Source organism: Oncorhynchus masou, chromosome 12 (assembly GCF_036934945.1).
Source record: "Oncorhynchus masou masou isolate Uvic2021 chromosome 12, UVic_Omas_1.1, whole genome shotgun sequence".
Lineage (NCBI taxonomy): Eukaryota > Metazoa > Chordata > Actinopteri > Salmoniformes > Salmonidae > Oncorhynchus > Oncorhynchus masou.
The window spans coordinates 75,880,383-75,904,233 of record NC_088223.1 but is presented as its reverse complement, the minus strand read 5'-3'; the positions used below and the strand labels follow the sequence as shown (position 1 = coordinate 75,904,233).

The 23,851-nt window shown below is 40.0% G+C and overlaps 1 protein-coding gene across 2 annotated transcripts in view; it reads right to left on the bottom strand.

Annotated features, from left to right (window-relative positions):
* Window positions 1-13,552: 13,552 nt before the first annotated feature.
* The window catches only part of LOC135550818 (opioid-binding protein/cell adhesion molecule-like), a 329,729-nt gene continuing 319,430 nt past the window's right edge, over window positions 13,553-23,851 (bottom strand). For both annotated transcript variants that reach the window (XM_064981949.1, XM_064981948.1), the window contains 4 exons: window positions 18,984-19,118; window positions 18,023-18,143; window positions 16,595-16,746; window positions 13,553-14,086 (listed from right to left, as the gene is read on the bottom strand). In XM_064981949.1, coding sequence (XP_064838021.1) covers window positions 13,983-14,086; window positions 16,595-16,746; window positions 18,023-18,143; window positions 18,984-19,118 — 512 coding nt within the window. In that variant the 3' untranslated portion in view covers window positions 13,553-13,982. The remainder of the gene's footprint in view (window positions 14,087-16,594; window positions 16,747-18,022; window positions 18,144-18,983; window positions 19,119-23,851) is intronic.

The following is a 23,851-nucleotide window of genomic DNA, read 5'->3' as shown; positions in this document are numbered from 1 at the left end:
TTAGTGTCAGAATTGAGTCACAAAGTTAATGATCCTTCCTCACCAATGGTTTGTTTCTCCCACCACCAATTTTATCACTCATCAAGGCAGCAGACGATCTTAATGGCGGCGGGTAAATACTTGTGATTGGCACGATAAATATATCCTCACAGGCCCGTGTGGAGCTGACTGAGGAACATAGGATTGTTTGTGCTGCTTATGAGAACCAATGTGAATACCATCTGTTCTGAAAGGAACCAGGGTCGGCTCGTTCCACGTAATTACAAGAGTGGGAACTCAATCCGGAAACAGGATTTTTTTATACTCGCACTTTCATGTTTCTTTCTCTCATCTTTTTCTTATTTTTTCTCGCAAAAAAAAAGGCCTGTTAGCCTGCTTGACTGTGAAGCAGTAATGATGGTTGGAAATCTTGGAGAGCTCCCTCCATGTGTTGCAACATGAAAAAGGCCCTTTTCAAAGACCCGTCTGGACTCGAATGCGTTGGTCAAATCAATGCTATGTTTAACTAGGTTAGCCCTGTGAAATGTCTTATTTTGTCTGCATGCTGAATGTTCATTCGTACAACTAATTTACTGGCATGCAGCAAATCTCGTTAGTGAGTCTCCATTCAAATTATGTGATTGTTCACTGTGTGGCTTTAATACATTCAATACACACTTATTTTATTAATGCCCTAACATTGTGAATTATGAGGGTTATGGATTAATGTATGCTATTAAGATCAAAGATAACTCCTGTCTATCTGTATGACCTTTATTAGAGCACGTGTGTAGTTCCCTTGAGGCCATACACCATCTGGGATGACACACACACATCCAACAACACTGAATAAGCCATGAGTCATATGTTGGAGTTATCTACGTAGGTGCAATATTCAGCCCTGAAATGTGCATGTTCAACCGGACCTTTCATGTCTACAAATATTATTCTTCAATAGGTCTGGATCTAAAACCAGCGTGGTGAATTTCTTGACCTCTATTGGCCATGGTGCAGCCATTTGTTTGTACAATTCCACTCGTTTGATTGTCTACTAATATACACTGCTCAAAAAATAAATGGAACACTTAAACAACACAATGTAACTCCAAGTCAATCACACTTCTGTGAAATCAAACTGTCCACTTAGGAAGCAACACTGATTGACAGTAAATGTCACATGCTGTTGTGCAAATGGAATAGACAACAGGTGGAAATTATAGGCAATTAGCAAGACACCCCCAATAAAGGAGCGGTTCTGCAGGTGGTGACCACAGACCACTTCTCAGTTCCTATGCTTCCTGGCTGATGTTTTGGTCACTTTTAAATGCTGGCGGTGCTTTCACTCTAGTGGTAGCATGAGACGGAGTCTACAACCTACACAAGTGGCTCAGGTAGTGCAGCTCATCCAGGATGCTACCAGGAGACAGGCCGGTACATCAGGAGACGTGGAGGAGACTGTAGGAGGGCAACAACCCAGCAGCAGGACCGCTACATCCGCCTTTGTGCAAGGAGGAGCAGGAGGAGCACTGCCAGATCCCTGCAAAATGACCTCCAGCAGGCCACAAATATGCATGTGTCTGCTCAAACGGTCAGAAACAGACTCCATGAGGGTGGTATGAGGGCCCAACGTCCACAGGTGGGGGTTGTGCTTATACAGTCCAACACCGTGCAGGACGTTTGGCATTTGCCAGAGAACACCAAGATTGGAAAATATGCCACTGGCGCCCTGTGCTCTTCACAGATGAAAGCAGGTTCACACTGAGCACGTGACAGACATGACAGAGTCTGGAGACGCCATGGAGAACGTTCTGCTGCCTGCAACATCCTCCAGCATGACCGGTTTGGCGGTGGGTTAGTCATGGTGTGGGGTGGCATTTCTTTAGGGGTCCGCACAGCCCTCCATGTGCTTGCCAGAGGTAGTCTGACTGCCATTAGGTACCGAGATGAGATCCTCAGACCCCTTGTGAGACCATATGCTGGTGCGGTTGGCCCTGGGTTCCTCCTAATGCAAGACAATGCTAGACCTGATGTGGCTGGAGTGTGTCAGCAGTTCCTGCAAGAGGAAGGCATTGATGCTATGGACTGGCCCGTCCGTTCCCCAGACCTGAATCCAATTGAGCACATCTGGGACATCATGTCTCGCTCCATCCACCAACGCCACGTTGCACCACAGAGTTGGCGGATGCTTTAGTCCAAGTCTGGGAGGAGATCCCTTAGGAGACCATCCGCCACCTCATCAGGAGCATGCCCAGGCATTGTAGGGAGGTCATACAGGCACGTGGAGGCCACAAACACTACTGAGCCTCATTTTGACTTGTTTTAAGGACATTACATCAAAGTTGGATCAGCCTGTAGTGTGGTTTTCCACTTTAATTTTGAGTGTGACTCCAAATCCAGACCTCCATTGATAAATTTAATTTCCATTGATAATTTTTGTGTGATTTTGTTGTCAGCACATTCAACTATGTAAAGAAAAAAGTATTTAATAAGAATATTTCATTCATTCAGATTTAGGATGTGTTATTTTAGTGTTCCCTTTATTCTTTGAGCAGTGTATATCCACAACATTTAATAGCTATCTGGAATAGGAATACTGTTCAATAACTCATAGGCCACATTTTGGAAAGCCTCCTATCTGCATGGAGTGTAGATCTAAAAAACAACTGTGGTGAGTTCCCTGACCACTCTTGTTCATGCTACAGCAATTTGTTTTTCAAATGTTCAATTGTTTGATTGTCTATGTAAACCACGTGTACATACCAAAGGAATAACTACTCAAAAGTCTGAATAACTTCTACTATTCCCTAGCCAGGATTTAACTACTCAAAAGTCTGAATAACTTCTACTATTACCTAGCCAGGATTGAACTACTCAAGTCTGAATCACTTCTACTATTCCCTAGCTAGGGTTTAACTACTCAAAAGCCTGAATCACTTCTGCTGTTCCCTAGCCAGGATTGAACTACTCAAGTCTGAATCACTTCTACTATTCCCTAGCTAGGATTTAACTACTCAATAGTCTGAATCACTTCTGCTGTTCCCTAGCCAGGATTGAACTACTCAAGTCTGAATCACTTCTGCTATTACCTAGCCAGGATTGAACTGTTCAAAAGTCTGAATCACTCCTACTATTCTCTAGCTAGGATTTAACTACTCAATAGTCTGAATCACTTCTGCTGTCCCCTAGCCAGGATTGAACTACTCAAGTCTGAATCACTTCTACTATTACCTAGCCAGGATTGAACTAAAATGTGAATCACTGCTACTATTCTCTAGCCAGGATTTCACTGCTCAAAAGTCTGACTTACTTGTACTATTCCCTAACCAGGATTTCCCCTTTACTACTGCCATAGACCTATACCCACCTACCATCACAGTAGATAAGGCACACCCATTTCTATATTTAATACCTTTCAGGAGTAAAATGGGCATACTGTATAGGTGGTGTATTGGACCTGTGAAGTTCTCTTGATATTTTGTGTGATTCAGGAGTTTTGTCAAACGGTAACATAATTAGCAGGCATGGGTAGGCATAATTAATGAGAACAGATCAAATGACAACTCATACAGACAAGAAAATACATTTTGTAGAGGTGAGTTCATTATTAACTCTTTCAATCAAGATAAATTGTACTGAATGAACATTGAAATTATACAGATGACTTACTGTACGGTCTAGATTGTAAGACAATCCCTTTGCTGTTCATGCGCTCATACAAATAACATGAAAGAAAATGTTTTTATTGAACGAGTTAGATTCATATATTCATAATTTTAGTCTATCACATCAAAAAAGGATGGATACTAAACATACTGATACTAAATTAAAATAGAAAGCAAGTTAATTAAATGATCAAGCTACTTAAACGGCTATGGGAAGACATTCATTGTGTTCCCATACTCGTTTATTTCTACAGTACTACCAAGTCATGCTAATCAAGTATCAATACAATTAAAACTCATTGAAGGTGATTTGTTGTGAGGGTGTTTTGTGGTTGGAGTAGCAGAAGTGGTTAATGTACTTTGGTGTTCATCCTTGGGCTTGAAATATGGCACATCTTCTGTGTTGCAAGTCAAGGAGCAAATGCATTACAGTGAAGGCTGGGCTTAATTTGGTTTTGCACGATTCATTGGCTACATAGGCCAACACTGTTTCAAAACTAAAGGTGGTATCAGCAAAGAAATACATCAGTGCCGAGGCATCCGGAAAACATGACCTCTTTGGGGAGTAAACCAAAACGTGATTAATGAGGTGACAGTCATCTACCTTCATCCGCATCCTCATCCCTTTTGTCTAGGGCCAATGAATGTGCTGTCTGACCACAAAAGATGGAATCCAGGGAATGATCACCCTTTGTCCTCCCTATGTATTCCACATTTTAACGGTCTGTTTTAACTACACTTCCCGGACGATATTCCATATGGAGTTCTTTATCTACAAATGCCTGGTGGTGAGATAGACAAAGACAAATGCATGCAGAAATCCAGATAAACAAACAAGCATTTAATGATCTGTATAGTACATGACATTCATTTGTTTGGCGGTGGCGCATTCTGAATACCGTTTACTTGCTTGCTGATTATTGGCATTGGTTTCATATGATAATTGTAAGTGGCCAGTGAACTCATAAATACTGTGGACAAAAACAAAACATTGTTGCAGTGTATTTAATGTTATGTTATTTGACAGTCAATTCAACCTTTTTATTTGATCAACAAGTTCCTACAAATGTATGTATTTTTTTAAAGTCTGTGTTGGTCCATGATAATCTCATTAGTTGCATTATGGAATGTTTGTTCCATTGGATGTAGGCATGATGTTTTAGTTACACTTTATTTGAACATTAACACAACACTTTTAATACTTAATGACAACCGGTACAGAATAAATCTGTTTTATTTACTTGTTATAAGCACGTATGAACCCTTACAATGGCTTATACTATGTCATATTGTTCATAGGCTGTCATTGACAATAAGAATTTGTTCTTAACTGACTTGCCTAGTTAAATAAAGGTACAATAAATACAAATATTTCTATGCAACAATAATTCAACAACCAAAAAATATCTGTTAGACTTTACACAATAAGATGTATCAACAACTAACATCTAATTAATTGAATATACAACTAATTGAATTGATTATTTCAACACAGCCATTGCTTTTTGTTAGTTGGCTAGATTCATTTAACATATCCCTATCACGTTTACACACATGCTTTCTTATGTAAGGAGTTGGATGAAAAACATGGTTTACATCTGTACATTTAATTAGGCTTCTGTTTGTTGCTGTAAATACACAACGGGTCTGCCTTTGATGACATTGCCGTTTGAGATGTTCTACTTTGTGACAGCTGTCATCAGGCCCGTGGTGGATGGAGACGGTGCTGTGATACCATTGTCTTCTAAAAGTTCTTAATTAAAATACTCTAGAGTCATTTGAGTGTTTACAAAGGAAGTAGACCGAGAATGACGAAGAGGGTTCAATATTATGTTGAAGTCAGTTCCCTAACTCGGAAGCCAGTTTCTATTTGATGAATGCAATAGACACATTTAGATGGAAACCTGATAGATGGACCCAACAGATGGATTATCAAACATATCTGACAGGTATCTTGCAACAGACTATCTACAGTACAATGTACATTTTAGAACACCCTCATACCTAACTATCAGCCAACACTGAAGGTTAGCGGGGAAGAATAGCATCTGTTCATTCTTCATTTCTTCGTAAAAGCCATAAGCAAGTTCCTCTGAGAGTGCACATTCCTATATACTGTTTATGAGATATAAGGTATTCTTTTTGGTCATATATATAATTGTGCCAAGGGATAAAACACATATTTAGAGGAAAATATCATGAAGCTTTATTACACTAAACAGATACAACCATCTCTTACTCTTTCTCAAATAGAAAAGACAACTATGCCTTAACATGCACAAATAGTTCAATACTGGTAAGTTCGTTTAGTTTCTTGCCAAAAGTCATTGACATAGTTTTTGTTAATACTTTTGACAAAATAGGAAGGAAACCAAAAGGTGAAAAAAAGAAAATCTACAATAACATTTCATTTACAGTGAATAGCTTGACAATTTACACAGAAAAACAAATGTGCAGCATAGTATCTCCTGTAATCAATAAACAAGGCAACAGTATCTGCACATTTGAATGCCAATAAAGTCGACCACTCATAAATTCCTGTTCCCAGATTGATTGAATGGGATGAAGATCATCATTTAGGGTGGAACGCTATTTTGAGATTACTGCACATGCCTCATACTTTGGTGCAAACCTTTCATTGACGTCATTGCATGGTTTACGTAAAATTACAATGCAGTTACAATGCAAATGAAATAACTATATGGCAGTTATGTTTGCCAAGACCCACACATGTTTACAAACATACGTTAGGGGCTCACTGTGGGTGGAAACTGAGATTGAGTAGTGCTCCTTTTAAAGTGCATATACAGTAATGTGTCAGACGTTTCCTTATTCTAGCATGACATTTGCACGTGGTTGAGTTATTGTATGTCATTCAGATGTGTAATAATTGGAGCAGAATGTATGTACAGTATGTATACATGTATTATGCCCTGAAGCTGGTTAACGTTGCGGTTTATTTATCTGAGAGTGCAAGTGCCAGCGATGCAGTCAAGGGAATCATGTGCGGACACTGATAGCATAGAGCTCTTCTTTACAGATTAATACGTTGCTGTACTTAATATTTTGTGAGGCTACAAACATATGAACTCCCGTTAAGTGCAATTGACATTAGTTGTTTTCTACGAATTGTAAAATAATTGTGGAAGTTGCCATGTTTATCGTAAGGTTATTGTAACCTGAAATTGAAAAAGAGACTTCAAGACATTGATATTGGAATTAAATTGAAACATTCACAATATGTTTATATCTGATGGAATTGCATTGCTGTTTTCAGATAATACTGTTGCTGTTGAGTGTGATGGACTACAGTGTGGTACCAACTACATAAATATATATACTTTTTTTTAAAGCACACAAGGCACACTGCTCGCATGATATAGATAGTTATACTGCATAACTCACAACGTACTGGGATTGTTCCCAGATTTGATCATGTTTTATGATAAACTACCTTGAAAGTTTCACTTCCATGTGTTAAGACACTGCAACCCATTATTTGTATCTTTATTTAGCGAGAGAACAAATTGCTTTTGGCACTTTGCTGAATTATCCATTTAAAATAATGGTGCAGGAAAAGAACAGTGGACTTTTACAGATTGCGTATTAGTTGTGTTATATTATGTTGGTTTTGATTGGCATTATGTTCATACCGTTAGCTAGCTGGACATAATCATTCTTTTGCACCCAGACATACTACTTGGTATCACTTCCTATCTGTGTGCTATTTTCTAAAGGAAATCATTATTAACAAACATGAACAAAGTAATGTAAAACAATGAGAAAACAGACGTATTACTTGCCAAACACTGGGCCTTGTTACAAAGGGCTTATCATTTGACAATAATAATTAGTGAAAGGTTTCCTATGCAATTTCTGTCTGTTTATAATTTTGTAGAGAATAAACAAACAAAATAATGACTATGGTTCATTAATTATTAATAGACAATTACAAACTGTTATTGACAGCATATGTACAGTGTTACCCAGTACACAGTATGGTCAATACTTTGATTTTACTGTATAGTGGATGGTTTGATCCAAGAGAAACACAACAGCTCCCTATCTAGGAGCTTAGTTTAGTCATGTATGTTGACTCAAGGAATGGAACATTTAAAGTAGATACTGTTTCCCCAGGATCGAAATCTATCTTTTGATCCTCTCTTTGTCACAACTGCAAGATTACAGTTATGACTAATACGCTGTTCATGATGATTTATACACAGATTCACATTGAACTTTGTTTTTGACGGTGTGACTACACTTGTGTAGGCTACAAAAGCTTTCCTTTCACTTTCAATGGATCATTTTTTTTTTCGTGGAAGAGTTACAACAGTCAGCAGTTCTTCATAAATAAAAGTGCAGACATTGTAAAACTTTTCTGTTTTTAACTGTGGATCAAAGGATTCAAGCCACGTTGCCCCTTAGGGCCACTGTACATGGGTGGGGGAGTGGCAAGAAAAACAAAAGCGTTTAGCCTTCTGTCCTAGGGGACAACAGTCTTTTTAAAACTCACTTTTTACATATAAACAGCACGTTCAAAACCACACCGTAGACTGATGTTTGTGTATTGACAACATTTCATTTGATCTGTATTCAGCCAGAAACAGTCAATCATTGAATATTCTCTTTTTTTCAAATGCAATGCACTACATAACCTTAGTTTGTCTTCTCTTAATTTGTATGGTTATTGTGGGGATAACACTGACCATTTACATTTAGAGCAAAGTGGAATGTTGTCTTTAAGTCAACCACATTTTGCTATGTTAGATTGTGATTTCCTGATTTGTTGAGCTTTAACATACCTTTTACCTCCAACCCAGTTCACCAGTATTCACTATGGGCATGAGAGTAAAGTGCTATTCACCTGCTATTAGTTTTGGTTGGAGCTGGAATAAATGAAGGTGTGGCAGAGCTGTGTCTACAGATACTCCGTATTCTGACCGTGCCTTAATTCCACTACCTTTACCTACAGGTTCCAAGTGGAAAAAGCATCTACTTTATTTTTTTGATAGAAATACCACCATTCTCCATGCACTGTAATAACTTGACAAGAGCTATGTAAATGAGTAGTCTGTTTGGATAAGGGAAATAACATTTGTTTTAGATCTATTTTACCTTATAATCACAAATGTGAAACCAGACAAATGTGAAACCAGTAATATGGCAGCAAACCGAAGAATATCAACATAGTGTAACAGTAAAGTTTAAGAAATGCCGTGCCATTATGCATAATTTAAATTGTAAGGCCTTTTAACAGGGATGGATACTCTCAAATGTCTTAATTATAGGCTACCTCGACATTCTCTGTTTCCATTTCTATCATGTTCAAAATTAGCCATTATAGTATTGACCCTCAGTAGGTCTAATAACCACACATATTTAACTGCCAATTTACTGTTAGATCCCTTCAGTTGGTATAGCCTACATCATCATTCCATTACTGTTAGATCCCTTCAGTTGGTATAGCCTACATTATCATTCCATTACTGTTAGATCCCTTCAGTTGGTATAGCCTACATCATCATTCCATTACTGTTAGATCCCTTCAGTTGGTATAGCCTACATTATCATTCCATTACTGTTAGATCCCTTCAGTTGGTATAGCCTACATTATCATTCCATTACTGTTAGATTCCTTCAGTTGGTATAGCCTTATCATTCCATTACATTTCAGTTGGTATATCATTACATTATCTTATCATTACTGTTAGATCCCTTCAGTTGGTATAGCCTACATTATCATTACATTACTGTTAGATCCCTTCAGTTGGTATAGCCTACATCATCATTCCATTACTGTTAGATCCCTTCAGTTGGTATAGCCTACATTATCATTCCATTACTGTTAGATCCCTTCAGTTGGTATAGCCTACATCATCATTCCATTACTGTTAGATCCCTTCAGTTGGTATAGCCTACATTATCATTCCAATGTTTCCTTTACCTTCATTTGCTTCCTCTGTAAACGCCATCTTGGCCATGTGGTTGTTGCTGAGGATCATTAGTAACAGTTAATAGTATAAAAAAAGACATATAGGCTAATTAAATTGTTATGGAGCAGAGCGCAGACCAAGCCCTAACAGTGTGAACCCGACGCATGGCCCATTACTTGGCAGTGTCATCACACTGTTCCATGGTAAGTGCATGCAATAGATGAGGGTATAGCCTACTATTGTACACTATTCTCCCTATTATAATGACATGTACACTATTCTTCCAACATTACCATGGGTTAAAGAATTGAATGTGGCAATTTTTCAGATTGAATCAAACCACGGTTTTCTTTCTTCCGTGCATATATTTAGATGGCTTTCTTTCATTGATCTAACTAAAAGGTACAACGTATTCCAAAGGGATGGCTTAAGATAAATGTACTGAAAACTCCACAAGAAATAATCTGTTGGACAGCAAGTAGGAGATATTCAATGATTGAATTACATTTATGCAGCGCGCGCAAGGGAACTACGCCTGCAAAGCCCATTACGCACCTTCATAAAGTGCGTAGGAAAGGCGTGCGTGTGAAAGGTGTAATTTCCAAAGTCGGAATTTGGCCCTAGAAAGGGGGCCCAACATTAGCCATTATGGTCTCCAAAATAGCCTTGTGTGTGTGTGTGTACACACTCCTCTCTGCTGCTGCCTGATAACCATGCAGTTTTGGGACGAACCCAACATGCAACAAACCAGGTGTTGATGGCATTGTGGGGCAGCTGTGCGAAGGCTGATCAGAAGTGACAGCTGTGACATTGAATGGTTCTTATTCATCTGGAAGAAAAGGGGAAGATGTAACAGCTTGAGCCTCCCCATATAGATAGTTGATAGAGATACAGGGGACAGAGATATCCTCAGACTTCATTATTCCACCCTCTGATTGAGAGAACACTGGGGTCAGGGCTTCTGTTAAAGATTAAAAGGTCGCTTGAGGCATTCAAAATGACTCTCCTTGTAGCACAATGAATACTTACTTTTACAGTGTAGTGCTATATGGTATTTCAAAAGCTTTTTTAAAGTGTGGTGCTATCTGTTACAGATGTGTGTGTCAACTTGTGGCGTTATATGTGTTACCAAGTAACAATACATTCAATAATTGTGCAGTCTTTTCTGTTCCAGTTCAGGTTATTTTGATAAAATTCACTTACAGTAGCTTTCTCAATTATGTTTACTTGGGGGTGGGTGGGGGGGGGGGCAACTCTAGTGAGATCAAATGGCTAGCTATGTTTGTTAAAGCAAATTAATTGTTTTTCACTGGACATTTTATAATGAAAACTTCAGAGCCTTAATTGGATACAAAGCATATTCCCACACTTCACTGCAAACAGCCTCAATCTAGACATGTACGTGCACACTGTACGTTGTTTCATTTTGTTTGGGCTATCATTGGTAGTATTGTGTCACATACTCAAAAGGACTGAGGACTTCTTTGTTTTAACAGTTCATAATTTATGGACAATGTAAAACCTTATCTCCAGCTGACATGTTGATTACTCACCATAATGGTTATATCATTGCGATTCAATCAAAACAAATTCTTGGCACTATATGTTATGACATGGGGGATCGGCAATGCTATAGCAAACAGTAAACCATGCAGGTAAAGTACATGAGAAACACGCATTCTAAACTGGAGGAAACACATGTGGTTCAGTGAATTTCTGCTAGGCACTTTGCAGAATTATAATTGATTGTGACAGTAATTTAGGTAATCAGGCAAAGTAATTAGGAAACCATTCTTAAATCAGAAACCTTTGTCTGTTCAAAAGATATGCAGCTATGAACATCCAATATACACACCAGCTTCATTGTTTATTTGAAAAAGTCCTAAAACAGCGAAAAGACACTAACCTACTGACATTGACATCGTTTCAATCCATCTCTGATCAATGCAGAGGGCTGACTTCTGGGATTATGGTCTCTCATGTCTTACCATTTAAAGAGAGAGATGACTCATTTCTCTTCACTTCATGTAGTGGGGAGTGCAGAACACATTTCTACATAAACTCAGCAAAGAAAGAAACATCCCTTTTTCAGGACCCTGTCTTTCAAAAGATAATTCGTAAAAATCCAAAGAACTTCACAGATCTTCAGTGTAATGCTTGTTCAATGAACCAGAAACAATCAATGAACATGCACCTGTGGAACGGTTGTTAAGACACTTACAGCTTACAGATGGTAGGCAATGAAGGTCACAGTTATGAAAACTTAGGACACTAAAGAGGCCTTTCTACTGACTTTGACAAACACCAAAAGAAAGATGCCCAGGGCCCCTGCTCATCTGCGTGAACGTGCCTTAGGCATGCTGCAAGGAGGCATGAGGACTGCAGATGTGGCCAGGGCAATAAATTGCAATATCCATACTGACACACCTAAGACAACGCAACAGGGAGACAGGACGGACAGCTGATCGTTCTCACAGTGGCAACACCTGCACAGGATCGGTACATTGGAACATCACACCTGCGGGACAAGTACAGGATGGCAACAACTGCCTGAGTTACACCAGGAATGCACAATCCTTCCATCAGTGCTCAGACTGTCCGCAATAGGCTGAGAGAGGCTGGACTGAGGGCTTGTAGGCCTGTTGTAAGGCAGGTCCTCACCAGACATCACCGACAACAAAGTGCTCTTCACTGACGAGACTCAGTTTTGTCTCACCAGGGGTGATGGTCGGATTTGCGTTTATCGCCAAAGGAATGAGTGTTACAACGAGGCCTGTACTGAGGAGAGGGATCGATTTGGAGGTGGAGGGTCCGTCATGGTCTGGGGTGGTGTGTCACAGCATGATCGGACTGAGCTGGTTGTCATTGCAGGCAATCTGAATACTGTGTGTTGCAGGGAAGATATCCTCCTCCCTCATGTGGTACCCTTCCTGCAGGCTCATCCTGACATGACCCTCCAGCATGACAATGCCACCAGCCATACTGCTCGTTCTGTGCTGGATTTCCTGCAAGACAGGAATGTCAATGTTCTGCCATGGCCAGCGAAGAGCCCGGATCTTAATCCCATTGAGCACGTCTGGGACCTGTTGGATCGGAGGGTGAGGGCTAGGTGCCATTCTCCTCAGAAATGTCAGGGAACTTGCAGGTGCCTTGGTGGAAGAGTGGGGTAACATCTCACAGCAAGAACTGGTAAATCTGGTGCAGTCCATGAGGAGGAGATGCACTGCAGTACTTAATGCAGCTGGTGGCCACACCAAAAGACTGTTACTTTTGATTTTAACCCCTCCTTTGTTCAGGGACACATTATTCCATTTCTGTTTGTCACCTGTTCAGTTTATGTCTCAGTTTTTGAATCTTGTTATGTTCATACAAATATTTACACATGTTAAGTTTGCTAGAAATAAACGTAGTTGACAGTGAGATTACATTTATTTTTTTGCTGAGTTTATATCCTGTTGGCATCATGTTGTTTTTATTTAACCATTTGAGTTTTGTTTGTAGACACCAACATGAGCTAAATGGTATATTGTGGGATGACACTACAGTAAATAAACCTAGAGGGAGACCAAATTGTTTGTGCAATGAATAGCCTGTGTTCATAGGACATTTCCACCAGTCTATATCAGTCTTGTCATTCTCAACTTCCTTTCAAAAAGGTGTAAGCCAATTTCAGACAACGTACAGTCATAAACTGTCTTGGACTATGCAGTCCTTCTTAGTGACACCCCCCCCCCCCAAAAAAATAAATAAATATCCGTACTGTTTATGTTTTAATCATGTTTGTTTTGCAGTGCTTGGACTTCAGTTGTGACAAAAATTCCATAAATATGTTATATTGTATTGTTCTGCCTCAGAAATGATAGCACACTATGTTACACTGAAGTTGACATTGTTTATATTGAATGGTCTGTTTTTGTTATTATTCTGTTGCATACAACTGTAAAAATACAGTAAATTCAACAATCACAATGTATGTTTTCATTTTTTTGTTGTTTACTTAAGAAAAACGTATGTTATTGTACAGAGATCAAACAGGACATGACACACCAGTAATCCGAATGTACACCTCAATATTTGGGTAAAACCAGTCAACTATCAACACATACATGAACTTTTTGTTTCCCTTTTTTACATATAAAAGTTTAGATTGACACAAACTCTGTAGTACTACCATCACCTCAGATCAGCATCCATGTCGACCCTCTCCCTCCCCACCACCCTAGACGTGTCACGTCTTCTGGTTTTTGTCCAAATGAAGACATACCGCCAATGCACACCAAAAAAAAAGAAAGAAGAGTGAACCAATGATTTTATTGGTAGTTCCTTTTGATACTTTTCTTCTTCTGGGACCAAGAGTCTTGTTGTTGTTCAGTGCTGAGTAAAGCTGAGGATGAACCGTGTTGCATCAAAACTTGAGCAGGAACAACAAGAAAACAGTCAGCAGGAGGCAAAAGGAGCAGTGGGGCGACAGGGCAGCCCTGTTCACATCATGCATCATAGTCCCGGGACCTGTTGGGAAAAATAGTTTGATATTAACATCACTAAGGCATCTCAAGAGGCAGTGCTTCCTATACCTATCTTCCCCTCCACAACTAAACCAGTGCGGGTTCTATTGGCTTTAACTTACAACTTTAGATGCCTGATTGTTGTCTTTACAGCCCTCTCCTGAAATGTAATTTAGGGGAAGGACTGCAAAGAGGTCATCATCAGCAGTAACGATAGGCATAGAACCAACAAGATGGATTCCTCCTGCACATTGAATAGGACTGGTTCCTTTGAAAACTGAACACAAGCTCCATCAGACACTGGTCATCTTAACAAAGCATAGCAAGGATCTCAAATAGCTTTTTCCACACAAACACATCATTCATATCAGAGATGACATGGCATTCTATCCCCTTTGATGATCAAAAGGAAGCAAGCAGTACAAAACAAACATTCCCCAAATCCCTTGGCATGTGAACTGAGGAGCACGACTGAGGCTAGAATTTATTTTTCATGATTGGGCCTTTATAACGTTGAGAATAGAATAGTGTAGGATGACTAAAATGACTTCTTAATGTGTTTTTATTGCAGTCTGTTAGTCTTTGTAAACTGCTGGAACTGCAGTCAGAGGAAAAGTTGACCTGACATTGTGGATGACCTGAAATGCTACCCTAAGAACACATTTGTATACTGAGCTATTGTATTCGCTCAATAGTTATTGTATCCAACGAGGCTCAGCTTTCACATTATATGCCCCTAGAGATAATCAAAATAAGTTGCTGCTTTTTGTCCTATTTATAGTAACAATGTTAATGTATGGCTTTATTCTACATTACATAACTGCAAGTTTGGTTCACTGTGGAGTATTCTTCCACAGATTAATAAGACCACTGACAAACAGACAGATTATTTAACTTATTTCTCTGTATCACAATTCCAGTGGGTCAGAAGTTAACATACACTAAGTTGACTGTGCCTTTAAACATTTTGGAAAATTCCAGAAAATTATGTCATGGCTTTAGAGGCTTCTGATAGGCTAATTAAAATAATTTGAGTCAATTGGAGGTGTACCTGTGAATGTATTTCAAGGCCTACCTTCAAACTCAGTGCCTCTTTGCTTGACATCATGGGAAAATCAAAAGAAATCAGCCAAGAAAAAAAATTGTAGACCTCCACAAGTCTGGTCCATCCTTGGGAGCAAATGCCTGTTCAAATGCCTGAAGGTACCACATTCATCTGTACAAAAAAATAGTACGCAAGTAAAAACACCATGGGACCACACATCCTTCATACTGCTCAGGAAGGAGACATGTTGTCTCCTAGAGAAAAGTGCATCAATCCTAGAACAACAGCAAAGGACCTTGTGAAGATGCTGGAGGAAACAGGTACAAGATCCACAGTAAAACGAGTCCTATATCGACATAACCTGAAAGGCCGCTCAGCAAGGAAGAAGCCACTGCTCCAAAACCGCCATAAAAAAGCCGGACTATGGTTTGCAACTGCACATGGGAACAAAGATCATACTTTTTGGAGAAATGTCCGCTGGTCTGATGAAACAAAAATAGCACTTTTTGGCCATAATGACCATCGTTATGTTTGGAGGAAAAAGGGGGAGGCTTGCAAACCAAAGAACACCATCCCAACCGTGAAGCATGGGGGTGGCAGCATCATGTTGTAGGGGTGCTTTGTGGCAGGAGGGACTGGTGCACTTCACAAAATAGATGGCATCATGAGGGAGGAAAATTAGGTGGATATATTGAAGCAACATCTCAAGACATCAGTCAGGAAGTTAAAGCTTGGTCGCAAATGGGTCTTCCAAATGGAAAGTGACCCCAAACATGCTTCCAAAGTTGTGGCAAAATGGCTTAAGGACAACAAAGTCAAGGTATTGGAGTGGCCATCACAAAGTCCTGACTCAAACATATAGAACATTGGTAAGCAGAACAGAAAAAGCGTGTGCGAGCAAGGAGGCCTACAAACCTGACTCAGTTACACCAGCGCTGTCAGGAGGAATGGGTCAAAATTCACCCAACTTATTGTGAGAAGCTTGTGGAAGGATACCCGAAACAATTTAAAGGTAATGCTATCAAAAACTAATTGAGTGTATGTGAACTTCTGAACCACTGGGAATGTGAGGAAAGCAATAAAAGTGGAAATAAATCTTTCTCTCTACTATTATTCTGATATTTCACTTACAATAAAGTGGTGATCCTAACTGACCTAAGACAGGGAATTTTTACTAGGATTAATGTCAGGTATTGTGAAAAACTGAGTTCAAATGTATTTGGTTAAGGTGTATGTAAACTTTCGACTTCAACTGTATATATAGATATTTTTAACTAGGCAAGTCAGTTAAGAACAAATTCTTAACCTTTTGGTTACTGGCCCAATGCTCTAACCACTAGGCTACCTGCCGCCCCAATAATATATTTATATTATTGCATCTATAATTGCTATAATTGCATCCCAGTGCACACAATAACATATATTACAACGATATTGTTCTACAACAGTAACAGTAGGCAGTCTTACCATAGAGGATTATACTTGCATTGGTGATCCCCATGGTGTTCATGGCCACACACGTGTAGTTTCCATAGTCCTCTTCAGAAACATTCAAAAACATAAGCATGGATTGTTTACCTTGGTTCTCTATCTTAATCCCATTCAGTCCATTTAGGAGTCTGTAAAGAAGAAAATACATTCTTAATATTAATTCTGTAATCCCATATCTATATGTTTATCAATAATAAATCCCCATACCCGTGAAATTGAAGGGTATATCTCATAACAATCAAATTTGGCCAGCGAATGACAACTGATGGGGGAGGTTTGGAATGGGTTGTGTCTGAGTAAAAAAACAGAGAGAAATAATAATATAAAAAGTTTATGAAAAATATTCTTGTCTGAACTTAAATTACTAAAACCAGTTAGAAAGTGTGTAGAAATGACAATGAACCTATATATATTTTTTTTTATATAATTTGACCTCTGAACTATTTTTCTTCAATCACAATATTTTCAATTTACTGTACAGTTAGCAGCTGGTCTCAAGCCAGTGATCTTAACATTCATATGGGCAAAATGGAATTTTTGAAAATGAAAATGGTGGGACTGTTGTTCCCTTGTCATATAATTCTGACATTTTCTATCCTAATACCATAAAAAAATAGTTTTCCAGATTGCATTTTGGCCACAGAAAAATGGGATGCGAATATTGGATCGCGACTGAGACAAACTGGTTAAATTTTGGTCATGAGGCCAAACCAGTTGAGAACCACTGCATTAGGGGATACGATTTGAAGGTGTAATCTGTAAACAATGTCAGTATAATCCAGTCAGGTTTGACTGAACAAGTGCCATTGAGGTCGTTGCTGTGTTGGCATTTGTATATGTCCTTGAAGGGTTCAGCACAAGTACGAATGCTACAGTTGGTAAAGACTATTAGTCTCGGGAATTTATGGACAAAAATACTTTTGAAATAAGTCTCTAAAGCCCTAAAACCAAACACAGGTCATTAGGTCGTGCTGAGACGACTGCTCTGCATCGCTGTACAACAACCTGCGTTGTGTAACATTTTCTCTTTGGCTGCACTGCTAATATTCCCCACGCTTCACTGGCTTGTGCCAGTTCTTTGGGAAACAATCATTTTTTGAAGCGTAGTCATTCATTATAAAAACCCCTGTACTTTCTCAGAGGTTGTCCAAGCAACGCAGCCCATTGACAGAAACAAATTATGCAAAGAAATACAACTCGCCTTTGGTGGCCATGATGGTTTAGATTAGAAATTGTTCTCCAAAGAAAGTACTTTTAATAGTAGGTTCTTAATGAGACAAAATTACATTTTGCCAGTCGAGAATAAAAACAACTGGGGGATTTACATCTCCTTACAACCAACAAAGGCCAAAACTGAGACCCTTAAAACCTAGACTCTTTTCTAAAAGATCTATTAGGACTTACCTGCGGTCCTCTTTGTACCACTCAAAATCTGCACCAGGAACAGCAGAGGCCTCACATTGGAGCACCCCTTTCTGGCCCACTGGGGTACCTGTACTCCCAGCCTTCAAAATGAAGGGAGCATCTGTAAGATGTATGAAATTGAGGTTATTTAATGAGTTTTATAGCAGTGCATATACATTTATTAAAAATAGACTCAGCAACATGACATCATCACATACAGCGGGGCAACATCCTGCTTACAGAAATCAACAACAACAAAAATCTGCCACTATTGGGTCTTCCTAATGTGGGTATTCCTCACAGGAGGGAGCACATTGGAAATAGCCTGTTTTGGCAGTCTTGACAGATTGAAATTATGCTTTTGATTTCTGCAGGCAAGAATTCTTTCCGCTGTGTATGATGTCATATTGCTGTGTCTAACTATCTGATAACCATTACTTTGTTGTCCTTTAAAGTGAACTGTTTCAAACAGGTGAAGTATCTACTATCCTGAATAATCTGTAAGGTGCGTCAGTATATTTGTTGATAACAATGTACACTCGAGCTCGCATGCTAAACTTCAAGAGGCTTCTAAAATGATCTTAATAACCCTCATTTAAAAAAAATGGTGGTACAGCAGTCTAAGGAACAGCATCTCAGTGCAAGAGGTGTCACTACAGTCCCTGGTTTGAATCCAGGCTGTATCACATCCGGCCGTGATTGGAAGTCCCATAGGACGGCGCACATTTGGCCCGGTGTCATCTGGGTTTCTCTGGGTTAGGCAGTCATTGTAAATAAGAATTTGTTTTTAACTGATTTGCCTAGTTACATTTTTTTATTTATTATAAGCTCTTAAAACAAGCTTGGATCAACAACTGCCTGGGAAAACCATGTGGCTGATAAAATAGCAACAAATAAGATGACCCTTTAGCTTTGTTTAAGTGTTGTGGTGCTTGGCATCATTGTTTGTTTTCATGCTTACAATTGACTGTGACGTTCACTGTCTTCACATCTGGGGCTGAGATGTCATTGGAGGAGATGCATTCATATGATCCCGACTGTTCTTTAGTGATCGCTGTCATATCAACATATTCCCCTTCAGTGACAAATTTGTGTCCTGAAAAATAACACAGTAACATCTGTTTTTAAAAATAGAAAGCATACAGAGGTGCATAAAGTATTACCAAACCCCCCACGATTGAAGTGCAGTTTCTATATTTTTTAATATTTATTTTTCATCTAAAATATATCCCAAAAAGCCACATAACAACTCAAACGTTCATTTCATAAAAATACACAGTTGGAAAGAAGTGGAGTGCGCTCAACTAAGGTGAGTCGAGGTGCAATTCAAAAATGTAATCATAATTGAAAAGGAAAAGGCGCAACACTCGCTCACCATCAAACATTATTTGTTTTATTTAATGTTTCGCCTTCTGATGAAGGCCAATGAAGGCCGAAATGTTCATCATCCTAAATAAAACAAAGAATTTGTAATGGTGTTGTTATGTTGTGCTTTTTATATTTTTATATATTTTTTATAACAAAGAACCATAATAAATTCATAGCAGCAGCAGCTCTTGAATTCGACACATATGCAAACATACTTCTGTTTTCTGACGGTCTAGCGAGCATGAAACATTACTTGCAACCAGGTTAAACAGGTGTGAGATCCAAGATGCATAGATCATAAATCACCCTTTCAAATGGTCTGCAGCATTGACCAAGGTAGCGTGTTGGCTATACATCAGACACTACAACGTGACATTTCTACACCTGTTGGTTGAACATTTGAAAGCAGGAGCCACTCAAGGTGGAAATTCTCAAGAGTTACAGTAGCTGTGTCTTGTACACAACAGCAGCAGGTACCACATTACAGAAACACTGGCCCTCAATATGTTATCAAATGTCAACACACATCACATAAAATAAAATTTCCCCAGACATCAGCAGTACTGTGGTTTAATCTCTACCCACTGCTCCCGCGAGGGACATCATAAAGTCTCTAAGGTCTTGCTATTCAAAGAAACGTGCCGGTATCAGTTATTTCTCCTCTCTCTCTCTCTCTGTGTGTGTGTGTGTGTGTGTGTGTGTGTGTGTGTGTGTGTGTGTGTGTGTGTGTGTGTGTGTGTGTGTGTGTGTGTGTGTGTGTGTGTGTGTGTGTGTGTGTGTGTGTGTGTGAGAGAGAGAGAGAGAGAGAGTGCAGGAGGCAATGGGGCTGAGACTGAAATGGAGCGGCACCTTTACTTGGAGATAACCCATTCCCAATCAGCTGAAATGTCACATACAGCAATATCTCGACATTAGCATGATCTCATTACTTTCCCCAAGCCCTGGTCCCACCAACAGCTACTGCTGCTGCAGCTGACAAGGGACTGACTGGAAAGGTTGTCCTGGCTGGGTTGTTTCTTTTAACTTTAATGTGCTGGGCCATGGGAAATGGAAGTACAGATAATTTAACATTTTATAATGTGTTTCTATCTACATTATGCAGATTGAGGCGAAGAAGTGGAAATTGAGTTATTGGCCATTACTGTGTTATTTTATGGTTGCAGGCGGTGATCGGGTGAGTGATGGCAAGGTTAACCTATGATAATGCAGGCTTCAGCGTATCAGCAACTCCATGTGCAAAAGATGGCAGAATCGGTTATGCCTGTATTTTCAGTCAAGTCGATAAAATAATTATGCTAGGTTTTTAACTAAAGGGAAAAGGTTTGGGTAATGTCTTAAGATTTGTGATTCAGTCACTCCTTTGTATCTGCAAACCCAAGGAAACATGGCACCATTTACATGGTGCAGTGCCTTCAGAAAATATTCACACCCCATAACTTTTCCAAATAGTGTTGTGTTACAGCCTGAATTGTACAACTTAATAACACATTTAAAGCTGAAATGTCTTAAGTCTATAAGTATTCAAATCCTTTGCTACGGCAAGACTAAGTATGTTCAGGAGTAAAATGTGCTTAACAAGTCACATAATTTTTTATTTTTTTATTTCACCTTTATTTAACCAGTTAGGCAAGTTGAGAACAAGTTCTCATTTACAATTGCGACCTGGCCAAGATAAAGCAAAGGAGTTCGACACATAGAACAACACAGATTTACACATGGAGTAAAACAAACATACAGTCAATAATACAGTAGAAACAAGTCTATATACGATGTGAGCAAATGAGGTGAGATAAGGGAGGTAAAGGCAAAAAAAGGCCATGGTGGCAAAGTAAATACAATATAGCAAGTAAAATACTGGAATGGTAGACTTGCAGTGGAAGAATCTGCATAGTAGAAATAAAAATAATGGAGTGCAAAAGAGCAAAATAAATAAATAAATCAAATAAATAAATACAGTAGGGAAAGAGGTAGTTGTTTGGGCTAAATTGTAGGTGGGCTATGTACAGGTGCAGTAATCTGAGAGCTGCTCTGACAGCTGGTGCTTAAAGCTAGTGAGGGAGATAAGTGTTTCCAGTTTCAGAAATGTTTGTAGTTCGTTCCAGTCATTGGCAGCAGAGAACTGGAAGGAGAGGCGGCCAAAGAAAGAATTGGTTTTGGGGGTGACCAGAGAGATATACCTGCTGGAGCGCGTGCTACAGGTGGGTGATGCTATGGTGACCAGCGAGCTGAGATAAGGGGGGATTTTACCTAACAGGGTCTTGTAGATGACATGGAGAGCCAGTGGGTTTGGCGATGAGTATGAAGCGAGGGCCAGCCAACGAGAGCGTACAGGTCGAGATGGTGTGTAGTATATGGGTATTTGGTGACAAAACGGATGGCACTGTGATAAGACTGCATCCAATTTGTTGAGTAGGGTATTGGAGGCTATTTTGTAAATGACATTGCCGAAGTCGAGGATTGGTAGGATGGTCAGTTTTACAAGGGTATGTTTGGCAGCATGAATGAAGGATGCTTTGTTGCGAAATAGGAAGCCAATTCTAGATTTAACTTTGGATTGGGGATGTTTGATGTGGGTCTGGAAGGAGAGTTTACAGTATAACCAGACACCTCGGTATTTGTAGTTGTCCACGTCTTCTAAGTCAGAGCCGTCCAGAGTAGTGATGTTGGACAGGCAGGCAGGTGCAGGCAGCGATCGGTTGAAGAGCATGCATTTAGTTTTACTTGTATTTAAGAGCAATTGGAGGCATGGCATTGAAGCTTGCCTGGAGGGTTGTTAACACCGTGTCCAAAGAAGGGCCAGAAGTATACAGAATGGTGTCAACTGCGTAGAGGTGGATCAGCGACTCACCAGCAGCAAGAGCGACATCATTTATGTATACAGAGAAGAGAGTCGGTCTAATAATTTAACCCTGTGGCACCCCCATAGAGACTGCCAGAGGTCCGGACAGCAGACCCTCCGATTTGACACACTGAACTCTATCAGAGAAGTAGTTGGTGAACCAGGCGAGGCAATCATTTGAGAAACCAAGGCTGTCGAGTCTGCCGATGAGCATGTGGTGATTGACAGAGTCGAAAGCCTTGGCCAGATCAATGAATACGGATGCACAGTAATGTTTCTTATCGATGGCGGTTAAGATATCGTTTAGGACCTTGAGCGTGGCTGAGGTGCACCCATGACCAGCTCTGAAACCAGATTGCATAGCAGAGAGGGTATGGTGAGATTAGAAATGGTTGGTAATCTGTTTGTTGACTTGGCTTTCATTGACTTGGCTTTCTAAGGCAGAGTAGGATAGATATAGGTCTGTAGCAGTTTGGGTCAAGAGTGTCCTCCCCTTTGAAGAGGGGGATGACCACAGCTGCTTTCCAATCTTTGGGAATCTCAGACGACACGAAAGAGAGGTTGAACAGGCTAGTAATAGGGGTGGAAACAATTTCGGCAGATAAATTTAGAAAGAAAGGGTCCAGATTGTCTAGCCCGGCTGATTTGCAGGGGTCCAGATTTTGCAGCTCTTTCAGAACATCAGCTGACTGGATTTGGGAGAAGGAGAAATGGGGAAGGCTTGGGCGAGTTGCTGTGGGGGGTGCAGTGCTGTTGACCGGGGTAGGGGTAGTCAGGTGGAAGGCATGGCCAGTCGTAGAAAAATGCTGTTTGAAATTCTCAATTATAGTGGATTTATCAGTGGTGACAGTGTTTCCTATCTTCAGTGCAGTGGGCAGCTGGGAGGAGGTGTTCTTATTCTCCATGGACTTTACAGTGTCCCAGAACTTTTTTGAGTTAGTGTTGCAGGAAGCAAATTCCTGCTTGAAAAAGCACTAGCCTTGGCCTTTCTAACTGCCTGTGTATAATGGTTTCTAGTTTCCCCTGAAAAGCTGCATATCATGGGCGGGGGCTGTTCGATGCTAATGCAGAACACCATAGGATGTTTTTGTGTTGGTTAAGGGCAGTCAGTTCTGGGGAGAACCAAGGGCTATATCTGTTCCTGGTTCTAAATTTCTTGAATGGGGCATGCTTATTTAAGATGGTTAGGAAGGCATTTAAAAAAAAACAGGCATCCTCTACTGACGGGATGAGATCAATATCCTTCCAGGATACCCCGGCCAGGTCGATTAGGAAGGCCTGCTCGCTGAAGTGTTTCAGGGAGCGTTTGACAGTGATGAGTGGAGGTCGTTTGACCGCTGACCCGTTACGGATGCAGGCAATGAGGCAGTGATTGCTGAGATCTTGGTTGAAGACAGCAGAGGTGTATTTAGAGGGCAAGTTGGTTAGTATGATATCTATGAGGGTGCCCGTGTTTACGGCTTTGGGGAGGTACCTGGTAGGTTCATTGATAATTTGTGTGAGATTGAGGGCATCAAGCTTAGATTGTAGGATGGCTGGGATGTTAAGCATGTTCCAGTTTAGGTCGCCTAGCAGCACGAGCTCTGAAGATAGATGTAGGGGGCAATCAGTTCACATATGGT